Genomic DNA, 18,370 nt, shown 5'->3' with positions numbered 1-18,370 from the left:
TTTAAGTTCACTCACCAGAACAACAAGGTGGTCCTTTTAATAGCTCCACCCTATAGAATCTGACTTGTCCTAGCAAGTAGATTTTTCGAGGCCGCGATGGCCTCTGGTATGACTGGGGCCAGTGCTTCTTGTCTTCCTTGACATGCTTCAGAGTGCATGATTCGACCTTTCCAGTTGGGTGCAGTTAGTTCTAAGTTTATCTTCATAGAGGGCAGAGGGGTTCTTGCCGGTTTTGTCCTTAGAGCTGTACTTTGTGCCTCTGCTAAGCCCAGAATGTGTGGAAAGGATATGTCATCATACTTGAAAGAGAAGGTGGATGGCCTTATCAATCCAAGTTCACTGGCCTGGCCCAAGGTACTGGACCTGGAAGGACCAAGGCCAGGAAGGACCAAGGCCAGGATGGCCTTGCATCAGTTAAACGTTCCTACATGCTCCTTACGTCAAGGAGCTAGTCTTCTTGAGGCATAAAACTTTTTAGGAGTTCCCAAACCATTAACCACATTTCCTTGGTGGACAGTAAGTGGGTGGTGCTCATTGACTCACCTTCAAGGGCTACAATTACTGAGAATATTGAGCATTGGGAAGAGTGTACATCATTGACGACATTTCACTCCATTCCAACATACCCCTGCATTTCCTATAGACCGGATCATTGGTTTAATCCAACACTTTAGGAGAGGGACTTTATTGGAAAGCATTCCCATACCTGCTCTACTGAGTTGTACCTCACTATTTACTGTTAGGCCTCTCCTAGGTAAATGTGTATTTGCTAATGCAGGGTTGAGGTGCCCCTGTCCAAGATGCAGTAGAGAGAGAGAAAGAGATGTTACCACACTAGTGTTAGCAAGCCTCTGTCGCTGAGTGAAAGAGGAACAAAATGCACGTATGTGGACCTAGAATACATGTTTGTTCTTGCAATTTACAGAGCTGTACTTATTCTGTTCATCATAGTCCACTGCGGAGACAGGTTGTTAACAAAAAATTTAGTGTGTATTTTTGGAAAGATGCAAAAGGTTTTCTAGGCCATAAATCAGGTAGAGGCACTTAGATTTATATTGAAATATGTCCTATACATCTGGTGAATTTTTGAAAGTGGTGAAGTCTAACGTCTCCTGAGCAGGTCCCCCCCCAGTGGGGAACTTAATAAAAATGTGTCTGATGATTGTTGTAAAGTAGGATCTGCTTCTCATGGTTACCCCCAATTTTTGCTTGATTTGGCACTGTTTTGACTAGTCTGACTGGGATCATGCTAATCAGGACCCCATTCGATCTGCTTTCTCCTTTAAATTGTTATGCATGTACTTTGGTACACTCCAGATTGGATACTGGGGTACCCTTATAAGTCCACAGTATATGGTACTCATGTACCCAGGGCATAGGTACCCCTGAGGCCACCCATGGGATGAAGCATGTATTATGCCACCCATGAGCGGCCATGCAAAATGGAATTACAGGTCTGCTACTGCAACCTGTGTAAGCTGATGCTTGCACCACTTACTTTAGATATAGGTTCACTTTATCTGTAGGTCACTACACTTGAAACTTATAAGTCACCCCTATAGCAGGCTTTATCAAACCTGAAGGCAGGGTGCTGGGTTTTTAGTGAGTGGGTGCCCCTGCATGAGCAGAGCCTCTCTGCAGCCTTCGGAGACCATTTTCCTGGGATGTCTGTGACTCAGCCGGACGTATAGGTAGAGGTGCATTATAACCTCGCGGTAAATGCTATTTTGAAAACGGCTGCTTAGAAACATATCGTGTTTGGTATCAAACACCTTGGAATCATACCTCCACACCGGTAGCCGGAGTGGGAAGTATGATTCCACCCTTCTGAAGCAAGCTTCATGGGGTCACTGGTCTATACAGTGCCAGCCTTCTCATCCCGGTTGACATCAAATGGATGCTGCCCACCAGAGACACATTCCTGCCCTCCTGTTGCTGAGCCAAGCTCAAGCAGGGGAAGGCAGTACAGTAGGCATCCTGTCACAGGGAGATGTGACCACGTCACAGACAGGATTTAGTGTATTGGGGCTGGGTGGGTGCACTCTTGAGTGCCTGAAAGTCTGCACTTAGGGCACATTTGGTGTCCCTGTGCATAGTCCATCTCAAACCAGTTCTGGGAGCCGTTGGCTCCTGCTCTGGAGTGAAACTGGACAAAGGACATGGCTGTATCCACCTCTCTGTCCTGACCCTCCCCTAGGAGGGTCCCCTGAATCTGTCCAACCCTCTCCAGTGGGTACAAAGGGCTTACCTGGCTGTAAGACTTTTGATTTTATGTGGACAAGATTCTATAAGAAGAAACCACTGTCCTTTCGACCGTCTGGACACTCTGGACTTCGCTGAACTTCTACTGGGCCCAACTTCGTCTCACTTTCCGTCCAAAGCTTTGTCTGTGCCCTTGCTTCATACAGGCTCCGTGCAGGATCTGTGGTGCACTAAGGACAACTTTGGTACTACGGTATCCGCGGGTGGGGTTGCTCTCCAACCTCTTATGTTCGGAAAGGTTTCCTCGAAGTCCTCCTAGAAGGGTCCTTAATGTGGTATATAAATAAATAATACCGGGACTATTTTTGACTATATTAACAATAACAGATAGCTCAATAAATAAGAGGCAGGATCCGATGTGTCCGAGTTGAACAGATTTTATTCAGGCAAAAGGGAAGGGACTGGAACGGGACAGCCTGAAATAAAATAGGAAGGAAGGCAACTGCAGCGCGCCTCATTACAGTTTAACATACATATATATAGTAAGACATTTCAATTACATTACATACAGTAGGCGTAACTAGTGACAAGCGTAAGATAAGAAGACATGGGCGTGAAAAGAAGGCATGCACAGGGCGTGCACGTAAACATGTGATGTGAACGTCACAGAAGTGTCATGAAATGGGGCGGAAACATGAAGGGGGCTACCTGAGCAGCTGGGACCTTTAACCTAGTGGTGCGCGCAAACGGGCAATGACGTGTTACCAGGGAGAACTGGAGGCTATGACTTCTGCACTAGAAGAGGAGACTAAAGTCTGCAGTGTCAGGACGACATGTACTTATATCATATCTGGTATCTGGTGTTTGGAGTACATGTGGATAGAATCTAAAAGTTATCAGGGCAAAGGCTACTTGACACTTAAGGCTGGTGCATGCATTTATTCTACATGTATTGCGTGTGCTAGGAATATTCTATGAATATTAATACAGTATTTCTCTTACATGGAGACAGAAAGACTAGACTATAGCTGAAACTGTTGATGCGGTTCAGTAGCTTAGGAATGCAAAGAAGGAAAGCTGAACTGATAACTAGAAGCATAACAAAATCTTGGCAGACAGGCAGGCAGAGCCAGGCCGGGCACCGCGCTGCGCGGCGGAAGTAAGTGAAGGGTCAGGGATGCAGGTGGGGGCTGCTTCGCTCCTCGGAGTGGGTTCAGGAGACTGGAGCTTGAATCTGGTGTCCGGGCCCTTTGAGGCCTAGAAAACGGGGACAATTCAATGAATTAACGTGCACACTGTAAAACGTGGCAACATAGGCCTAATACTCGTTGCTTTCACGAGAACTGGATACTGGCATACTAGAGTTGGACACAACTATAATTGCGTCTTTAATCGATCATAGGGGGATACACGCATATCGATCATGCACATATAACATAGGATGGGGAGCACGTAGGCACACATGGCAAGGCAAAATTCACTTTTCCACATGCCCTCCTTGTGCCCTACGTTTCCATCAGGAAACATCAATATTCATGATACCATCTATCTGTTCATATAGCATCATTTGCTCGTCTCGAATTGTCTTGGAACGGGATTTAGGACTAGGAATACAAGAGGTAGCACACATGCCGCAAATCGCAGGGCCACATTGTAAACAGAGGCAGCAACTGAATATGATCATTACTGCTATACCTAGGAATGACAATACTTTCCATCCCCAGGCAGATATGATACTCCAGAGCCAACCGGACCATGTCCAGGTGCCTGGATTCTGGTGTAACTGATGGGCAATTTTATGAAGTCTGGTTATAGCTGAATAAACAGACGGCGCGTTATTAGGAATGAAAATGCAGCAACTAGATCCGATGACTCTACAAGCTCCTCCTCTATCGGCCAGTATGACGTCAAGAACGAGACGATTTTGGAGCACAACAAAACGCATAGCAGATTGCTCTTCGGTTAAGTTACCTAGAGCGGAAGTAGTCTCATTCACTACTGCTTCAAGGGTTCTGGTTAACCTACGTATTAACTTACTATTCTGGACAGGACCTATAAAGAAAAAGAATCCTTTATTGAAGTCTTGATATTGTTCTAGAGCAGTTTCAGTTTGATCGACAATTGGGGACTCAGTCTCCCTTTTATGTCTAACGTGTACTAGATGTGTGTTTCTGTGATAATCAGATGGGGCTAGAAAAACGGGTGGCAGTAGGAAGGCAATATAACATGTTCCATCCCAATCGAGGGGCAGACGAACATATGCGGTCTGACCACAAACAAAATAAGAATGACGTGAGGCTTTGAAAATAGATTTCCCACTGTCACTATACTCGACCATAGTAGTACAATCACTGTGTCCTACATGTGCGGAACCATTCTGTCTGACACATAATTCGCCTTTAACTGGTAGTACTGAAATAGCAGGCAAATCTGGAGTAGTATCGGACTGAACATTCAGAACCATGAAATTCGAGGAATAATTACCTAAATCATATACTTCATTTTCTAGATCTAATCCTGTTCTATGGGAAAGACCTTGCTTGTCTGGGAAACATGTTCGATTCAGAAGGGACATATAAGTTGAGGATGACGTTAACGTGGACCATGCTCCACACGAACCATTATGTGAAAACGGATAAGGAAAGAGTGGCAGAACTCCCTTCGGTGTCTGGAAAGGGGGGAGTCGACCACACACCCAACAATTAGTGGCATTGCTGGTCTGGTGTGAATAGTGCAGCATTCGGATAAAAGTATTATTACGCATAGCAAGACGATAGGATAACTCGTGAGGAGGCAGGTCACTAAATGTGTGCTCTACTGTAACATTAGAAGACATATGTACATGTGAAATAGGAAAACATAAATGCAACGCATAACTTATGCATGTAACCATAAGACTTAGGAACAATAAAAAGAACAGAATGATGATACATCTCTTAGAGTTTTGACTAACTCTCTCACTGTGTGGGTCTATCTCATACATGTCAGGAACCTGTCTAACCGTTTCACCCGAGAGGGACTTAGACAATTAAACTGGCTGACTTACTAGACCTCAACTTGGATTTATACTCCTGCTGCGGAGTTTTCTCTAACAGGGGAATTTTAGATTCATTTTCTGGGCAGTCCTTGAGAACGGGGCAGTCCTTGAGAAAAGTTTTAGTTTTAAGTCCATGGAATTTCTTGACGTGGCTCGCGTGTAGCCACCCTTTTCGGTTCTCGACCTTCACCGCAGTCCGGGTGGTGAGGAGGACGAGACGGGGCTCCTTCCAGCGGGGCTCCAGCGGACTTGAACGATCAAAATTGCGGACCAGCACGAGATCCCCCGAAACGATCTCGTGTGGTTTCACGTCGGTGTTGTCTGGAAATGCAGCGGCAACCTGTGAACGACAAGATTGTAGTGCAGACATCAAGGAGGCAAGGTAATCTGTCAGCATATTACTGTCAACATCAGTTATGGTACGGGGTCTAGGTGTACCCCACATGTTGGGGGGACGACCAAACACTATCTCATAGGGAGACAGACCTGAACGGGAGTGGGCGACCATTCTCATATAAAAAAGGGCAACTGGCAGGGCTATTATCCAATCTACACCTTTTTCTGCACATATTTTGGCGATGCGGATTTTCAGAGTCTGGTTATGTCTCTCTACGAGACCGGCTGCTTCAGGATGGCGTACACAATGGAACTTCCACTGGTACCCTAACAGAAGGGATACTTGTTTCATGAGCTCGGATGAGAATGGCTGGCCGTTATCTGAATACACGACCCTAGGTAATCCATAGCGGGGAAAGAACTCACGAACCAACTGCCTGGCAGTGGTCGCAGCTGTGTAATCTGGAACTGGATATGCTTCTGTCCACCTGGACAAAGCGCATACAACTACGAGGACATACTTGAAACCTCGACATCGCTCCATCTGAATATAATCCATCTGGAGGACTTCAAAAGGGTGGTCAGGAGGATGGAATCCACCTTGTTCCACCGGGACACCTTTACCTGGATTGAACTGACAACATATCATACAGGTACGTACTTTCTGCTTGGCTGCTGCTCGTAAATGCTTGTTGAACCAAAGGTTCTGGATACTGTCTAACATGGCTTTTTCTCCCAAGTGTGCTGGACTATGTGCGGTGTTAATAATGACTTGAACCATAGAGTCGGGGAGAAACCATGTGGCTTTTCCCTTCGTCAACCATCCTTGATCTGTCTGGACCCCTCCTTGTTCGGACCATTTCTTGATTTCATCGGGAGTAGCATGTAACTGTATGTCTATGACATCTTGTGTTGGGTCCTTAACTGTCATACAAGTAGTCTGTTCTGGAATGTTTGTCTGTGTCGTGTTAACTGGAATGTCTGGAGTCTGAGCTGTGAGCTTGGCTGTTCGATCTGCTAGATCGTTACCTTGGGAAATGATATCAGTGACTTTCGTATGTGCCTTGCACTTCATGATGGCGATGGCTGTCGGCAAATGTATTGCATCTAACAGAGCTTGAATGAGGAGACCATGCTGAATCTTAGTTCCATGAGAAGTCATAAAACCTCTTTCCTGCCAGAGCACTCCAAAGTCGTGTACGACTCCGAATGCATAACGTGAATCTGTGTATATGTTAACTTTCAGGTTCTTGGCACGTATGCAGGCTTGGGTCAGAGCGACTAGCTCTGCTGCTTGAGCAGACAGGGTGTCTATACGATGTGTTTCTATAACTTCGGTTTCAGTAGTCACTGCATACGCGGCTACTAGTTCTCCTGTACTTGTTCTCATACATGAACCATCCACATAAAGTGTCAGGTCTGGATCAGGTAATGCAATGTCTGTCAAGTCTTGTCTTGGCTTTGTCATGGTGTTAACAACTTCCACACAGTCATGTGTGGCAGGATTTGAAGTAACTGACGGCAACAGTGTAGCTGGATTTAAAATGTTGCAGCGTCTGATTTCTATGTGTGGCTGAAACAGTGTCAGTTCATAACCCGTTAAACGTGCTATTGTCAAGTGCTGAGTCTGTGTTCGGTTTAAAAGAACTTCCACGGAGTGTGGAACTTGTACTGTCAGGGAGTGTCCTAACACTATGGAATCACTCTGTCTGATAGCTAGAGCTGTGGCTGCAACTGACTTGAGGCACGCAGGCAGAGCCTGGGCCACTGGAGCTAATGTGCTAGAAAAATAAGCACAGGGCTTGTATTGTCCTGCTTGGTCTTGTGTAAGAACAGATAATGCAGTACCATCACGTTCTGTAACAAAAAGTGTGAAAGGCTTACTGTAGTTCGGTGTTGCTAGAACAGGTGCTTTACATAAAGCTTTCTTTAACTCATTAAAAACAAGTGTATGTTCCTGGGTCCAAGGGAGGACAGTCGATACGGCTGCCTCCTGTGTCGTTAACTGTATCAGTGGCTTGGCTAGAAATGCATACTGAGGAATCCATTGTCTGCAGTAAGAAGTGAGGCCGATAAAAGCTCGTACCTCCTTCTGTGTCTTGGGCTGTGGAAGATGTGCTATTAACTGGATACGGTCAGGTGTCAACTGCCTACCCCTCTTGGACAGTAAGTGTCCTAAGTAGACCACTTGCTGGACACAGAATTGCAATTTGGAAGGGGACACCTTGTGCCCCATTTCGGCCAGAAAATACAGAACTGTAAGTGACGCATGCTCGCAGTCACGTTCAGAACGGGCTGTGATCAGTAGATCATCGACATACTGGAGCAGGGCAGTGTCAGTTGGCATGTGAATATTGTCTAGTTGTCTCTTAAGTGCTTGACTGTAAATGCTAGGGCTTTCTGTGAAACCTTGAGGTGCTCGTGTGAATTTATAGCTTCTTCCATTTAAACAGAATCCGAAAAGGAACTGGCTGTCTGGATGAATGGGGACACTGAAAAATGCGTTCTTGAGATCGATAACTGTAAAGAATGTGGCTTCAGAATCAATGGCTGTCAATAGGGAAGAAATATCTGGAACCACTGGGTACTGTGGTATAATACATTTATTAGGTTCTCGAAGGTCAATCACTAATCGATAAACTGGAGGTGCATTTGGATCAGTACGTTTCAGGACTGGAATGATAGGAGAATTACATACATTGGAGTCAGTTTCTACAACCACTCCTTGAACAATAAGTTTGTCAATAATTTTGGATAAGGCTGCTACAGCCTCAGGTGGCAATCTGTACTGTCTGATTCGTGGTAAAACAACACCTTGCTTCAGAGTGACACGATGGGGTGTGATATGCATACAACCTACATCAGTTGGACCTTGCGCCCATAAATGCTGTGGTACATTCAATAATCTTGGATCAAAATCACGTAATACATAATGACCTTTAAAATCACGGAGGAACAGACGGACCCCTTCTGGGGAGCAGCATATTACTGCTCCCAATTCTTTCAGTGTCTTAATGCCTAACAAATTTTCCGGGCAAGATTTAGTGAGTAACAAATCTGTAGTTCGGGACAATGGACCAACTTCTAGAGTAACTGGTTTCGATATTTCATTAACAATAGGCTTTCCTGAAAATCCAAGGGAAACATTTCTAGAGCCTGAGAGCGGAGCCCCTGGAACCTCGTCATGACTGATGGTAGTCCTACTTGCCCCTGTATCAATCAGAAACTTTCTGTCTTTCCCTAATACTCGACTGTGTACATAGGGACCCTCTTAATCTACAGGTATCTCGATGAGAGGCAAGCCTACCTCCCTCTCTAGGCTGTTTCATGAATATGGCTGATAATCTGGATACTCGGACTGTGCATACTGGTACATCTGCTGTGTAACGTGTTGTGTTGCAGCTATAGGCTGCGGTGCTGTAACTGACTGTTGTGCATTCTGTGGTGGCTGGGAAGTCTGTGAAACTTGTTCTTGTCTAGGCGGACGTGGTCTTTCTTTAGTCTTACCAGTAGCTATGTTGTGTTTCAGAACTGCACATTCGTTTATAAAATGACCTGGCTGTTTACAGTAATTGCATGTCCCTTTAACGGGAGCTGCAGGATGACTGGCTTGATTCGGACCCCTCTTCTGACTGTCTTGCGGAACAGACTGTGCAACTAATACTTTCATTTTCGTGTCTTTCATACGTCTCCTTTCGTGTTCCTGCTCTTCCCTGATTCTGTTCTGGTGATACTGGAGCATCTGGAGCATCTGTGACGGAGTATTAGCTTGCCAGGTACTTTCGACTTTCAATACTCGATTTTTAACTTGTGGGCTTGAATTCTCGACTAGTTTGGTAACAAAAAGATGAGGATACGACTCACTACTCGTTTTCTGACCACTATTAATAATGAAACATTTCTCAAATCTAGAATAAAAATCACTAGTATCTTCGTCTTGTTTCTGTTTACAGGCTGAGATGGCATCCCAATCTTCATTTTTCGTGGCTAGTAATCTTGGCAAAACTTGTATTAATAACTCGGGCAATTCTTTAGCTTTATCCCCAAGACCGGTACCTGGTACTCGTGAATTATCTTCAGCTTCTAATGCTGTCCAATCTATCTTTTTCTCTCCCACCTCCCATTCTTTTTCCTTTAGTTTTTCATATATGCCTGCAGGCAACAGGACCTTTAACATTTTAATGATATCAGGGTACGTGTATTCTCCCATGCGGAGCATGTCTTTTAATTCACGGTGGAACCCTGCTGGATCTTTATCATGACAGGGAATTAACTTTTTCATTTCCAAGAGTTCTATTTTCGTGATAGGGGTGTAAACAAATACTCGTTCTAGACCACCCCCCTCTTTCTTGACTGGATGTACTTCTCGTAACGGATTCTGTCTGTCTATGTAGAATGATTTACTTTCTGGGGGTGAGACGTGAACAAAATGTGGATTCAGAAACGTTCGGTATTTGTGGCGCTGTTCTAGAATGACACTAATTAAATCGGTACCTAGACCTTTCCATCTATATTGGAGTAACTCGTTCAATATATCATGTAGCGGACCTGGATCAGAATGCTGTTCCTCATACAGTGTAATGAGGTGCTGGATCATATACATACCCACCAGACGTTGTTCGGCTGGGGACAGTTTCAGAAACGTTTGTGCCACTATTTCATCTGGAAAAGTGGTATAATCACTAGTCCATCGGACTGCTGATCGGGCTAGTTCTTGTTCATGCATTGTACTAAGCTCGCTATACCCTATTCGTGATTTCAGAATGTGATCGGTAGCTTGGAATACTTGTTCAAGAGAACACTGTTCTGATACTGGAGGAGGAAAAACTTTCTTGTAATCTAGGCGTGAATGTCGGTCGGAAAGTCTAGTTCTACCTACATACGCTATTCTGTTGGGATTCTCGTTGTCTACCTCTTCAGTAGAAGAGTCATTCTCTTTCTCGTTTGCTCGTTTTTCTTCCTCCTTCTGGTGTATACGTATTATTTCCTTACGAATTTTCTTGTACATACTCTCTATACAACCTTGTGTCTTGTGTTTTCCATCGGCTATATTGTCACTCCACCTAGTCAGGACTTTCAGTTCTTCTTGATCTTTTTCTGGACAATCTTGCTCTCTTACTAAACAGTTAATCAAAAACTTTAAAATCATGAGCTGAGTCTCGACTTTTCTTTGAACCATGGCTTCGTGAATACTTCCTGGATTCTCTCCTGTACGGATGAAACGATATATTCTGTCTAGATGTTCCTTCATATCGGGCAGGGTGATCAAAAAGCTGGCCACCCGTCTTAAACGTACTGAATATAAGATCATGTGATCTTCGCCTGGAACCGGATCATATATACAATCAGTAAGAAGTCGCTTGAGATCTGCGTATGTAGACACTTTTGGCGTACGCTGTAACGCTAGTTCATGCAGCGTCAGACGTTTCGGTTGAGGCGGGGTGCGAGGAGAACCTCCCCCCGCGGCTCCTAAACTAGAATCGTCGGTGAATACTGTACGGGCTGGTAGAGTGACTGGCATAACGGGTGCATGTACTGTGGGCTGGGCCGGGGGTGCTGTAACAGGTACTGTAACATTAACTGGACCCACGGGACCAGCGGCTGGAGGAACAGGAATTACATTATTAACGGGAGCAGGCGGAACAGGATTTGCATAGGCTGGTACTGTGTCGTCCAAATAGGACGAAAGAAAAATATCAGCTGCGGTCGGTTTATGACGTAGCTTAGTCGGGACCAATGGCGGCGGAAAATTACAGGGTGCTTCCGGGGTTGCTTTTGGCAAGCCCTCGGCAAGAAGAGGATACATACCTTTAATAAGGGCATTTCTCTGTCTGTCTGACTGTTCCGCTCTAACTCGTTCACCTTCTTCGATTAATTCCCTTTCTTGGGCTTTCTCTGAGGATTCCCTACTTAATTCTGTTTTTCTGAATTCTTTTTCGGTTCTTTTATGAGATTCTTTGCGCCATAACTCGATGGCATCTTTCTGAGACTGTCTGGCTTTCTTTTTCCATAATGCTTCTTCTACTCGCATGATGCACTCGGCATCCCATGTACCTGATATGGGCCATCTATATTTCTCTTCTAGTTCCTTAGTATAGTCCGCCCATAAGTCTAGATATATTATGGCATCTAAGCCATGTTTGTGATACATAAAATGTCCTGGACTGTCCCTAGGAGGGACAGGAACTGCTTCTTCGAGTAACCCTTTTCTGGTCTTTAACAGACGTAATTTCGAGAACAGAGGCATTTCGGTAGTACACTTGAAACACAATACACAATAATCACAGTAATAAAATAGCATACAAATCTCTCATACCACGACATAAAAATACATAAATAACAGTTCGAACAGAATAACACCTGATACACTGAAAACAGAACACATGAATTTCTCGAGAACGAAACTTACTAGAATTACTGGATGCACTGCTAAAACAGTACAGAACATACCGGTCCCATAAAGAGACACGTCAGGACCCGTATCCACCTAGGTGAATACTTCGTAATGGATCTGCGTACCCAAACCCAACGGACCAGGAACAAACTAATGATCCTGTCTAGATACTTCCCCCGCGACGGTACTCACCGGGAAGCAGAAACTGGAAGGCCTCGGACTGGACTGGACTGCTACGACGTCTGACTACGAACTTCGGAAACTTCGGTTACAGGTGGGCCTCCGGATACCTCGGACCTTGCTCTCTCGGCTTGGGCTCTGGTCGGGACGAACCGCATTCCACACCGCTTCGTCTGGATGTCGGACCGCAGTCTCCGTTTCCTCCGTGGGCCTGAGGGAGACTTGAAGCAGAAATATCTGCCGGTGCGCAGTACAGTTCCGTCACGGCTGCAGAGGGTCAGGGGGCCTGCGTAGCATCGCCAGCGCGTGAGGAAGGGGCTCGTCCCTATTCGGGCGCCATTATGTGGTATATAAATAAATAATACCGGGACTATTTTTGACTATATTATCAATAACAGATAGCTCAATAAATAAGAGGCAGGATCCGATGTGTCCGAGTTGAACAGATTTTATTCAGGCAAAAGGGAAGGGACTGGAACGGGACAGCCTGAAATAAAATAGGAAGGAAGGCAACTGCAGCGCGCCTCATTACAGTTTAACATACATATATATAGTAAGACATTTCAATTACATTACATACAGTAGGCGTAACTAGTGACAAGCGTAAGATAAGAAGACATGGGCGTGAAAAGAAGGCGTGCACAGGGCGTGCACGTAAACATGTGATGTGAACGTCACAGAAGTGTCATGAAATGGGGCGGAAACATGAAGGGGGCTACCTGAGCAGCTGGGACCTTTAACCTAGTGGTGCGCGCAAACGGGCAATGACGTGTTACCAGGGAGAACTGGGGGCTATGACTTCTGCACTAGAAGAGGAGACTAAAGTCTGCAGTGTCAGGACGACATGTACTTATATCATATCTGGTATCTGGTGTTTGGAGTACATGTGGATAGAATCTAAAAGTTATCAGGGCAAAGGCTACTTGACACTTAAGGCTGGTGCATGCATTTATTCTACATGTATTGCGTGTGCTAGGAATATTCTATGAATATTAATACAGTATTTCTCTTACATGGAGACAGAAAGACTAGACCATAGCTGAAACTGTTGATGCGGTTCAGTAGCTTAGGAATGCAAAGAAGGAAAGCTGAACTGATAACTAGAAGCATAACAAAATCTTGGCAGACAGGCAGGCAGAGCCAGGCCGGGCACCGCGCTGCGCGGCGGAAGTAAGTGAAGGGTCAGGGATGCAGGTGGGGGCTGCTTCGCTCCTCGGAGTGGGTTCAGGAGACTGGAGCTTGAATCTGGTGTCCGGGCCCTTTGAGGCCTAGAAAACGGGGACAATTCAATGAATTAACGTGCACACTGTAAAACGTGGCAACATAGGCCTAATACTAGTCGCTTTCACGAGAACTGGATACTGGCATACTAGAGTTGGACACAACTATAATTGCGTCTTTAATCGATCATAGGGGGATACACGCATATCGATCATGCACATATAACATAGGATGGGGAACACGTAGGCACACATGGCAAGGCAAAATTCACTTTTCCACATTAAGCTGTAAAATTGCAACTGCAACTTCCTCATAGAATTGTATGGAGCCTGCGGTCGTGTTAGCACACTGCATCCGTCCTCCGTGGGGTCTCTATCTACTCACCTTGGGTGGATCTTTAGGGTCCCAATGATTCTACGTGCTCCAGACCTTGTCTTGATCTGAGTCATGGTTTATACCACTATTTTAGAATATGGTTTGGTCTCCCCCTGGAGCCCACTATGTATTGTGCTACTTACAACTGTTCTATTGATCTCGGTTTGTGTGCTTTGTGTTCTATCATGGGGTATAGGATACTAGAGTGTTCTATATTAATTAATTTTATATTAGGTACTGTGTGGTTCTCCTTTCATTTAAGTAATTCAGGAGGTGATATTCTGGTAAAACAAGCTGCTTTACTTTCCTTCAAGATTACACCTGAAGGCTGCTCTCCACAGCTACCACTAGGATAGCTTTCTAAAGGTTATCTTTGACTTCATACATCATAAGGGTCGTTTGGACTGGTGCTAGGTGCCCACTTTAATTAGTGGACAGCATATACCAGGCCAACTTCTCACAATGATGCTTTGCAAAATTGTAAATACATTTGTTGGGACATCATTCCTTTGTATTTGGGTTGTGCTGGCAGCCGTAGATTATATTGTGGAATAATACAATGTGGCACATATTTTAAGGAGGCTGTAAACTGAGATTGGGAGGAGGTGTATAACTCGAACACCCATTGCACCTTCCACCACATGTCATTTCCCTTTGGTATGCCAGGCACATGCATTAGGAAGTATACTCATGCCAGTACAGGTTAGCAGCAAGCAGACCCACAGTGACAAGGGTGCCACAGAGGTGGGAGGGTTGTCATGAGGATTGACTAATACTAAAATATAAAAATGATGGTAAGTAAATAGAATTCAGAATATTGAAATGCTAAAAGTGCACTAAAAAGAAGCAGTATTTGTGATCATCTGCAAGCCACTAAACCACTTTGCCCCCTGTTATTTAGGGGTTTCACACCAGTTTATGGATACAAACAGAAAGTGTGTATATGAAATATTAACAGGCAATCATTCTCCGTATTGGTTAAACTTGTCCATGTAAATTGTGAACCTGTCATTGGTATTGCACCTGGGGTGGATTTATCAGTGTTTTCCACCGAGGATTAAGGTAGAACAGAGGCTATTTAATGCATTGCTAGGTGTTTTGTGTAGCACTGGTCAGCTTATCCGGGTAGTTTCAGGGTAACGTGTGTGCAGTTTCCCATTGTCCCTTGTTTTTCATGGTGTCAAGATTGTTTTTCCTTTAACTTCTGACCTAGCACTAATGCTTTCCATTATTTCATGTGCAGGTCCAGAGCATCATTCGTTCACAGACTAGCATGGGGATGCGTCACAGAGATCGCTCTACAACAGGAAATACACTGAAGACCAGCTTTAGCTCAGCGCTTACCACATACTTTTTTGGACAAGATCTCAAGGGAAAGTTAACTATCAAAAGCTTCTTAGAGTTTCAACGAAGACTTCAGCATGATGTGCTTAAACTCGAGGTAAATATTTAATATATGAGAATAATCTTTGGACAAATGAGCTAGCAGTGTATGCATGGGGAAAAATGTCATCTCAAATGGTTAATCTAACACTAGGGCTGTATGTGCATTTGGGGTATGGTATACTAAAAATAGTCGCACATTACGCACTCGGCACAATAAGCATACTTCACCCTAATAGTCACCACATGTATAAAGTATTATGTATACTTAATGGTAACTCACCTGCTCGAGTCATGGATGTTTGATTTCTGGAAGGATCCCTTGACATTGATAGAGCGTGGGCTCACCTGCTCGTTTTGCCATACTTGCCTGGGCCCTTAAAACATACACACTTTGAACAGGTAACCCTTGCTAAATCAGGATTTTAATTAACCTTTTTAGGACCTATACCATTGACTTACCAATCCTTGTCGCTGGTACCTAGAGTCCTAAGGGATCAAGGGAGTTAGAATAATCGGTAGAAAATAAAGATTTGCATTTATAAATAACCACAATTTCGGAAACGTTTTAAACACTTTATCTATGTAAATTCTTAAATGTCCGAGTCCATACAATCTCAATTAAAGCTTGTTCAATCAGGAAGATAATGAACAAAGCAAAATATGAAGAGGTTTGATGAGAAATATCTTTAAGCATTAAAACATAGGAAGGGTAGAAAAGGGAAAAACAGTACAATGACGTACCCACACAGATTATATTTACCTAGAATGGTGTGAAGACCAACCCTGGCCATGGGCTGGGATAAAGGACAGGATTCCCGAAAGTTCAGGTGCCAGAAAGACAGAACAGGTGCAGATCAGGACAGGTGAAGACCAAATTAGGATAGATAGGTTGTAACAGGTACCCTCAGCTAAAGTGCAATGCCAGCTTTACACCCCTCTCTGCGGCTAACAGTTGGACCCCGATTGGGTTATCGAATCTTCTCCCTCAGAACCCAGATTGAGTTATCGATTCTCCTACCAAACCCCGATTGGGTTATCGAATCTTCTGACAGAGTGCTCCCCCAGCACCTCTGCTCTTGATCCCTATTGAGTGCGTTAGGTCAGTGACTGGTCAGCTATTCGGACAATCTTAACTAGCTAAGCCTACCTTAGGTATACCATTTTCCAGGGCAGTGTACCACCCCCAATATTGCGAATTCGTGCATTCCCTCAATTTGATTGGTCAAAAGGCGAGGAGCGGTCATCACACCATACCAGTATGAAGTCATTTCATTCAAATATTTAAACTTACATTCCCTCCCATAATTTTATTTTCTCATGCACTTTTATTCCACCCAACAATGAATGTTTCAACAATGAATACAATGTAAAAGAAGAATTGTAAGTTGTCTTCCTCTCAGAGGGTCATGAGATGATTTTCTCAGGCGCATTGCAGGCAAGACCGTCACTGGCACAAGTTCAGTGGACTCGGGAGAATTCAGCACATGCGCAGTCTCGAGACCCAAGATGGAGCAACATTGTATTTGATTGGTCCAAAAACAAGCTAATAGCAAAGTCAAAGAAAAACAGTTTTAGAACAAAGAATACATGAATGCACTGTATACCACTTATCTCTACTCTATTCCCATTACTTTATTTTAACTACAGCATTAATGATTAGGCAGAACAAATACAATTTAGTCAGTCAGTCAAAAATCTTTATTTCGATTAATAAAAATCATAAAAGAAGCAAAAATACATACATCCAAGATGCAAAAAATAGAATAAAATATTTACAGATAATAATTTGTGCAAGTATTTGCAGACATTCATATATATACACAATATTTACAGTTCATGATTTGTGCAAAATAGCTGTTAAAACAATGTCCACATCAAACTTCTAGCACCACTGTAAAATCTACAGGTTTTTTAAAAATCTAAGATGCATCTTTTATATAACCATGATTTAAAACAAAGGTACCCCCTACTCCTCCTACTGTGCTTGGAGCGTACAGATGTTACTACTTTTTTTATTAATCCTAGCTGCTGCCACCAAGAAGCTTGCTACACTAAAAATAGTGCGTAAGCTACTCAGTAGTTGCAGGTGTAAGAGTGCCGGTCTTACTTGCAGGAAACCCGCCTCTCTTAAGATGGGATATAAGAATTTTTTACGCGCCTCAGAAAACATTTCACAAAACATAATTAGGTGGAGAGTATCTTGTGTTGAAAAATTATCACAGGAGCATGGTGCAGATTCTTCAGGTTTACCCCATTGCGGAAAACATCCTAGAGTAAGATGTATTAAATTGAACCTGAATCTTGTCAACAAAAAGCGATGGAAAGGCTTGGTGACAATCTTCAAATAAGATTCAATTGAGGGGGTAGTCTGTAAGAGATAAATGCTTCTTGCACCCAGTTTTTTTAGCTCCTCCTCCTCCCTATCTGCCTCCAACATAATCCTATAATTATGTTTTATCCAGTCCACGTCCTCTTTCTTGATCCCCTCTGGGGCTGTATATAGTTCCGGACGACCCAGTCTGACACACGCCGCTCTAACGTATGCCAGCCATGGGATTCTATCTGCCTTCTCAAGGGCTAAACAGTCATTGAGAATAAGGTGGGTAAGGGTGATATCCTCATTGAGCCACGTCTTTACCCAACAAATTAGGGGGACTATTTTTAAATGATCCGTAATGTAGCCTAGACCCAATTCAGAGTGTACAGACAGGGTCGGGGATGACTGAGGTACCACCAGCAAGGATCTAAGAAATCTGTTTTCCGCGAGTTGTATTTTACCCACAGAGGCGTATCCCCAAATAGAGGCCGCATACGATGCGATTGCACAGCATTTAGACTTATATATTTTGAGCATCGCCTCCATTGGCCTAGCTCCCAACCTTTTGGCGTAGCTGAGAAGGGCTGATGTAGATCTTATGACAGCATTGCTCTTCTGTTTTTGCTGGGGGCCCCAATTGCCCTTCTCGTCAAATAGCACCCCCAGGTAGGTGAACACCGGCACCCTGGAAAGTTGGTTTCCCAGGCATCTGAATGTATTAACCTTGATAATCTTCCTACGAGCCCCAGCAATCAATACGTGCGATTTACTGCTGTTTACTTTTAGATCTAGTGACTCCATAAAGGCGCCAAAGTTATCCAGCAGCCTCTGTAATCCCAGGCCTGTGCGAGCAATGAGTACGGCATCATCCGCGTACAGGAGGACCGGGATACCCGATCCCCCGGCACGCGGAATGTCTGCG

At 44.2% G+C, this 18,370-nt stretch overlaps 1 protein-coding gene across 2 annotated transcripts in view; it reads left to right on the top strand.

Annotated features, from left to right (window-relative positions):
- Window positions 1–18,370, top strand: part of MICU1 (mitochondrial calcium uptake 1) — a 627,696-nt gene that overhangs the window by 312,877 nt on the left and 296,449 nt on the right. For both annotated transcript variants that reach the window (XM_078643080.1, XM_078643081.1), the window contains exon 8: window positions 14,989–15,186. In XM_078643080.1, the coding sequence (XP_078499206.1) occupies window positions 14,989–15,186 (198 nt within the window). The remainder of the gene's footprint in view (window positions 1–14,988; window positions 15,187–18,370) is intronic.

The sequence above is a fragment of the Lissotriton helveticus genome, chromosome 5_1, assembly GCF_964261635.1.
Source record: "Lissotriton helveticus chromosome 5_1, aLisHel1.1, whole genome shotgun sequence".
Taxonomy (NCBI): domain Eukaryota; kingdom Metazoa; phylum Chordata; class Amphibia; order Caudata; family Salamandridae; genus Lissotriton; species Lissotriton helveticus.
This window is presented reverse-complemented; position numbering and strand designations above follow the sequence as displayed.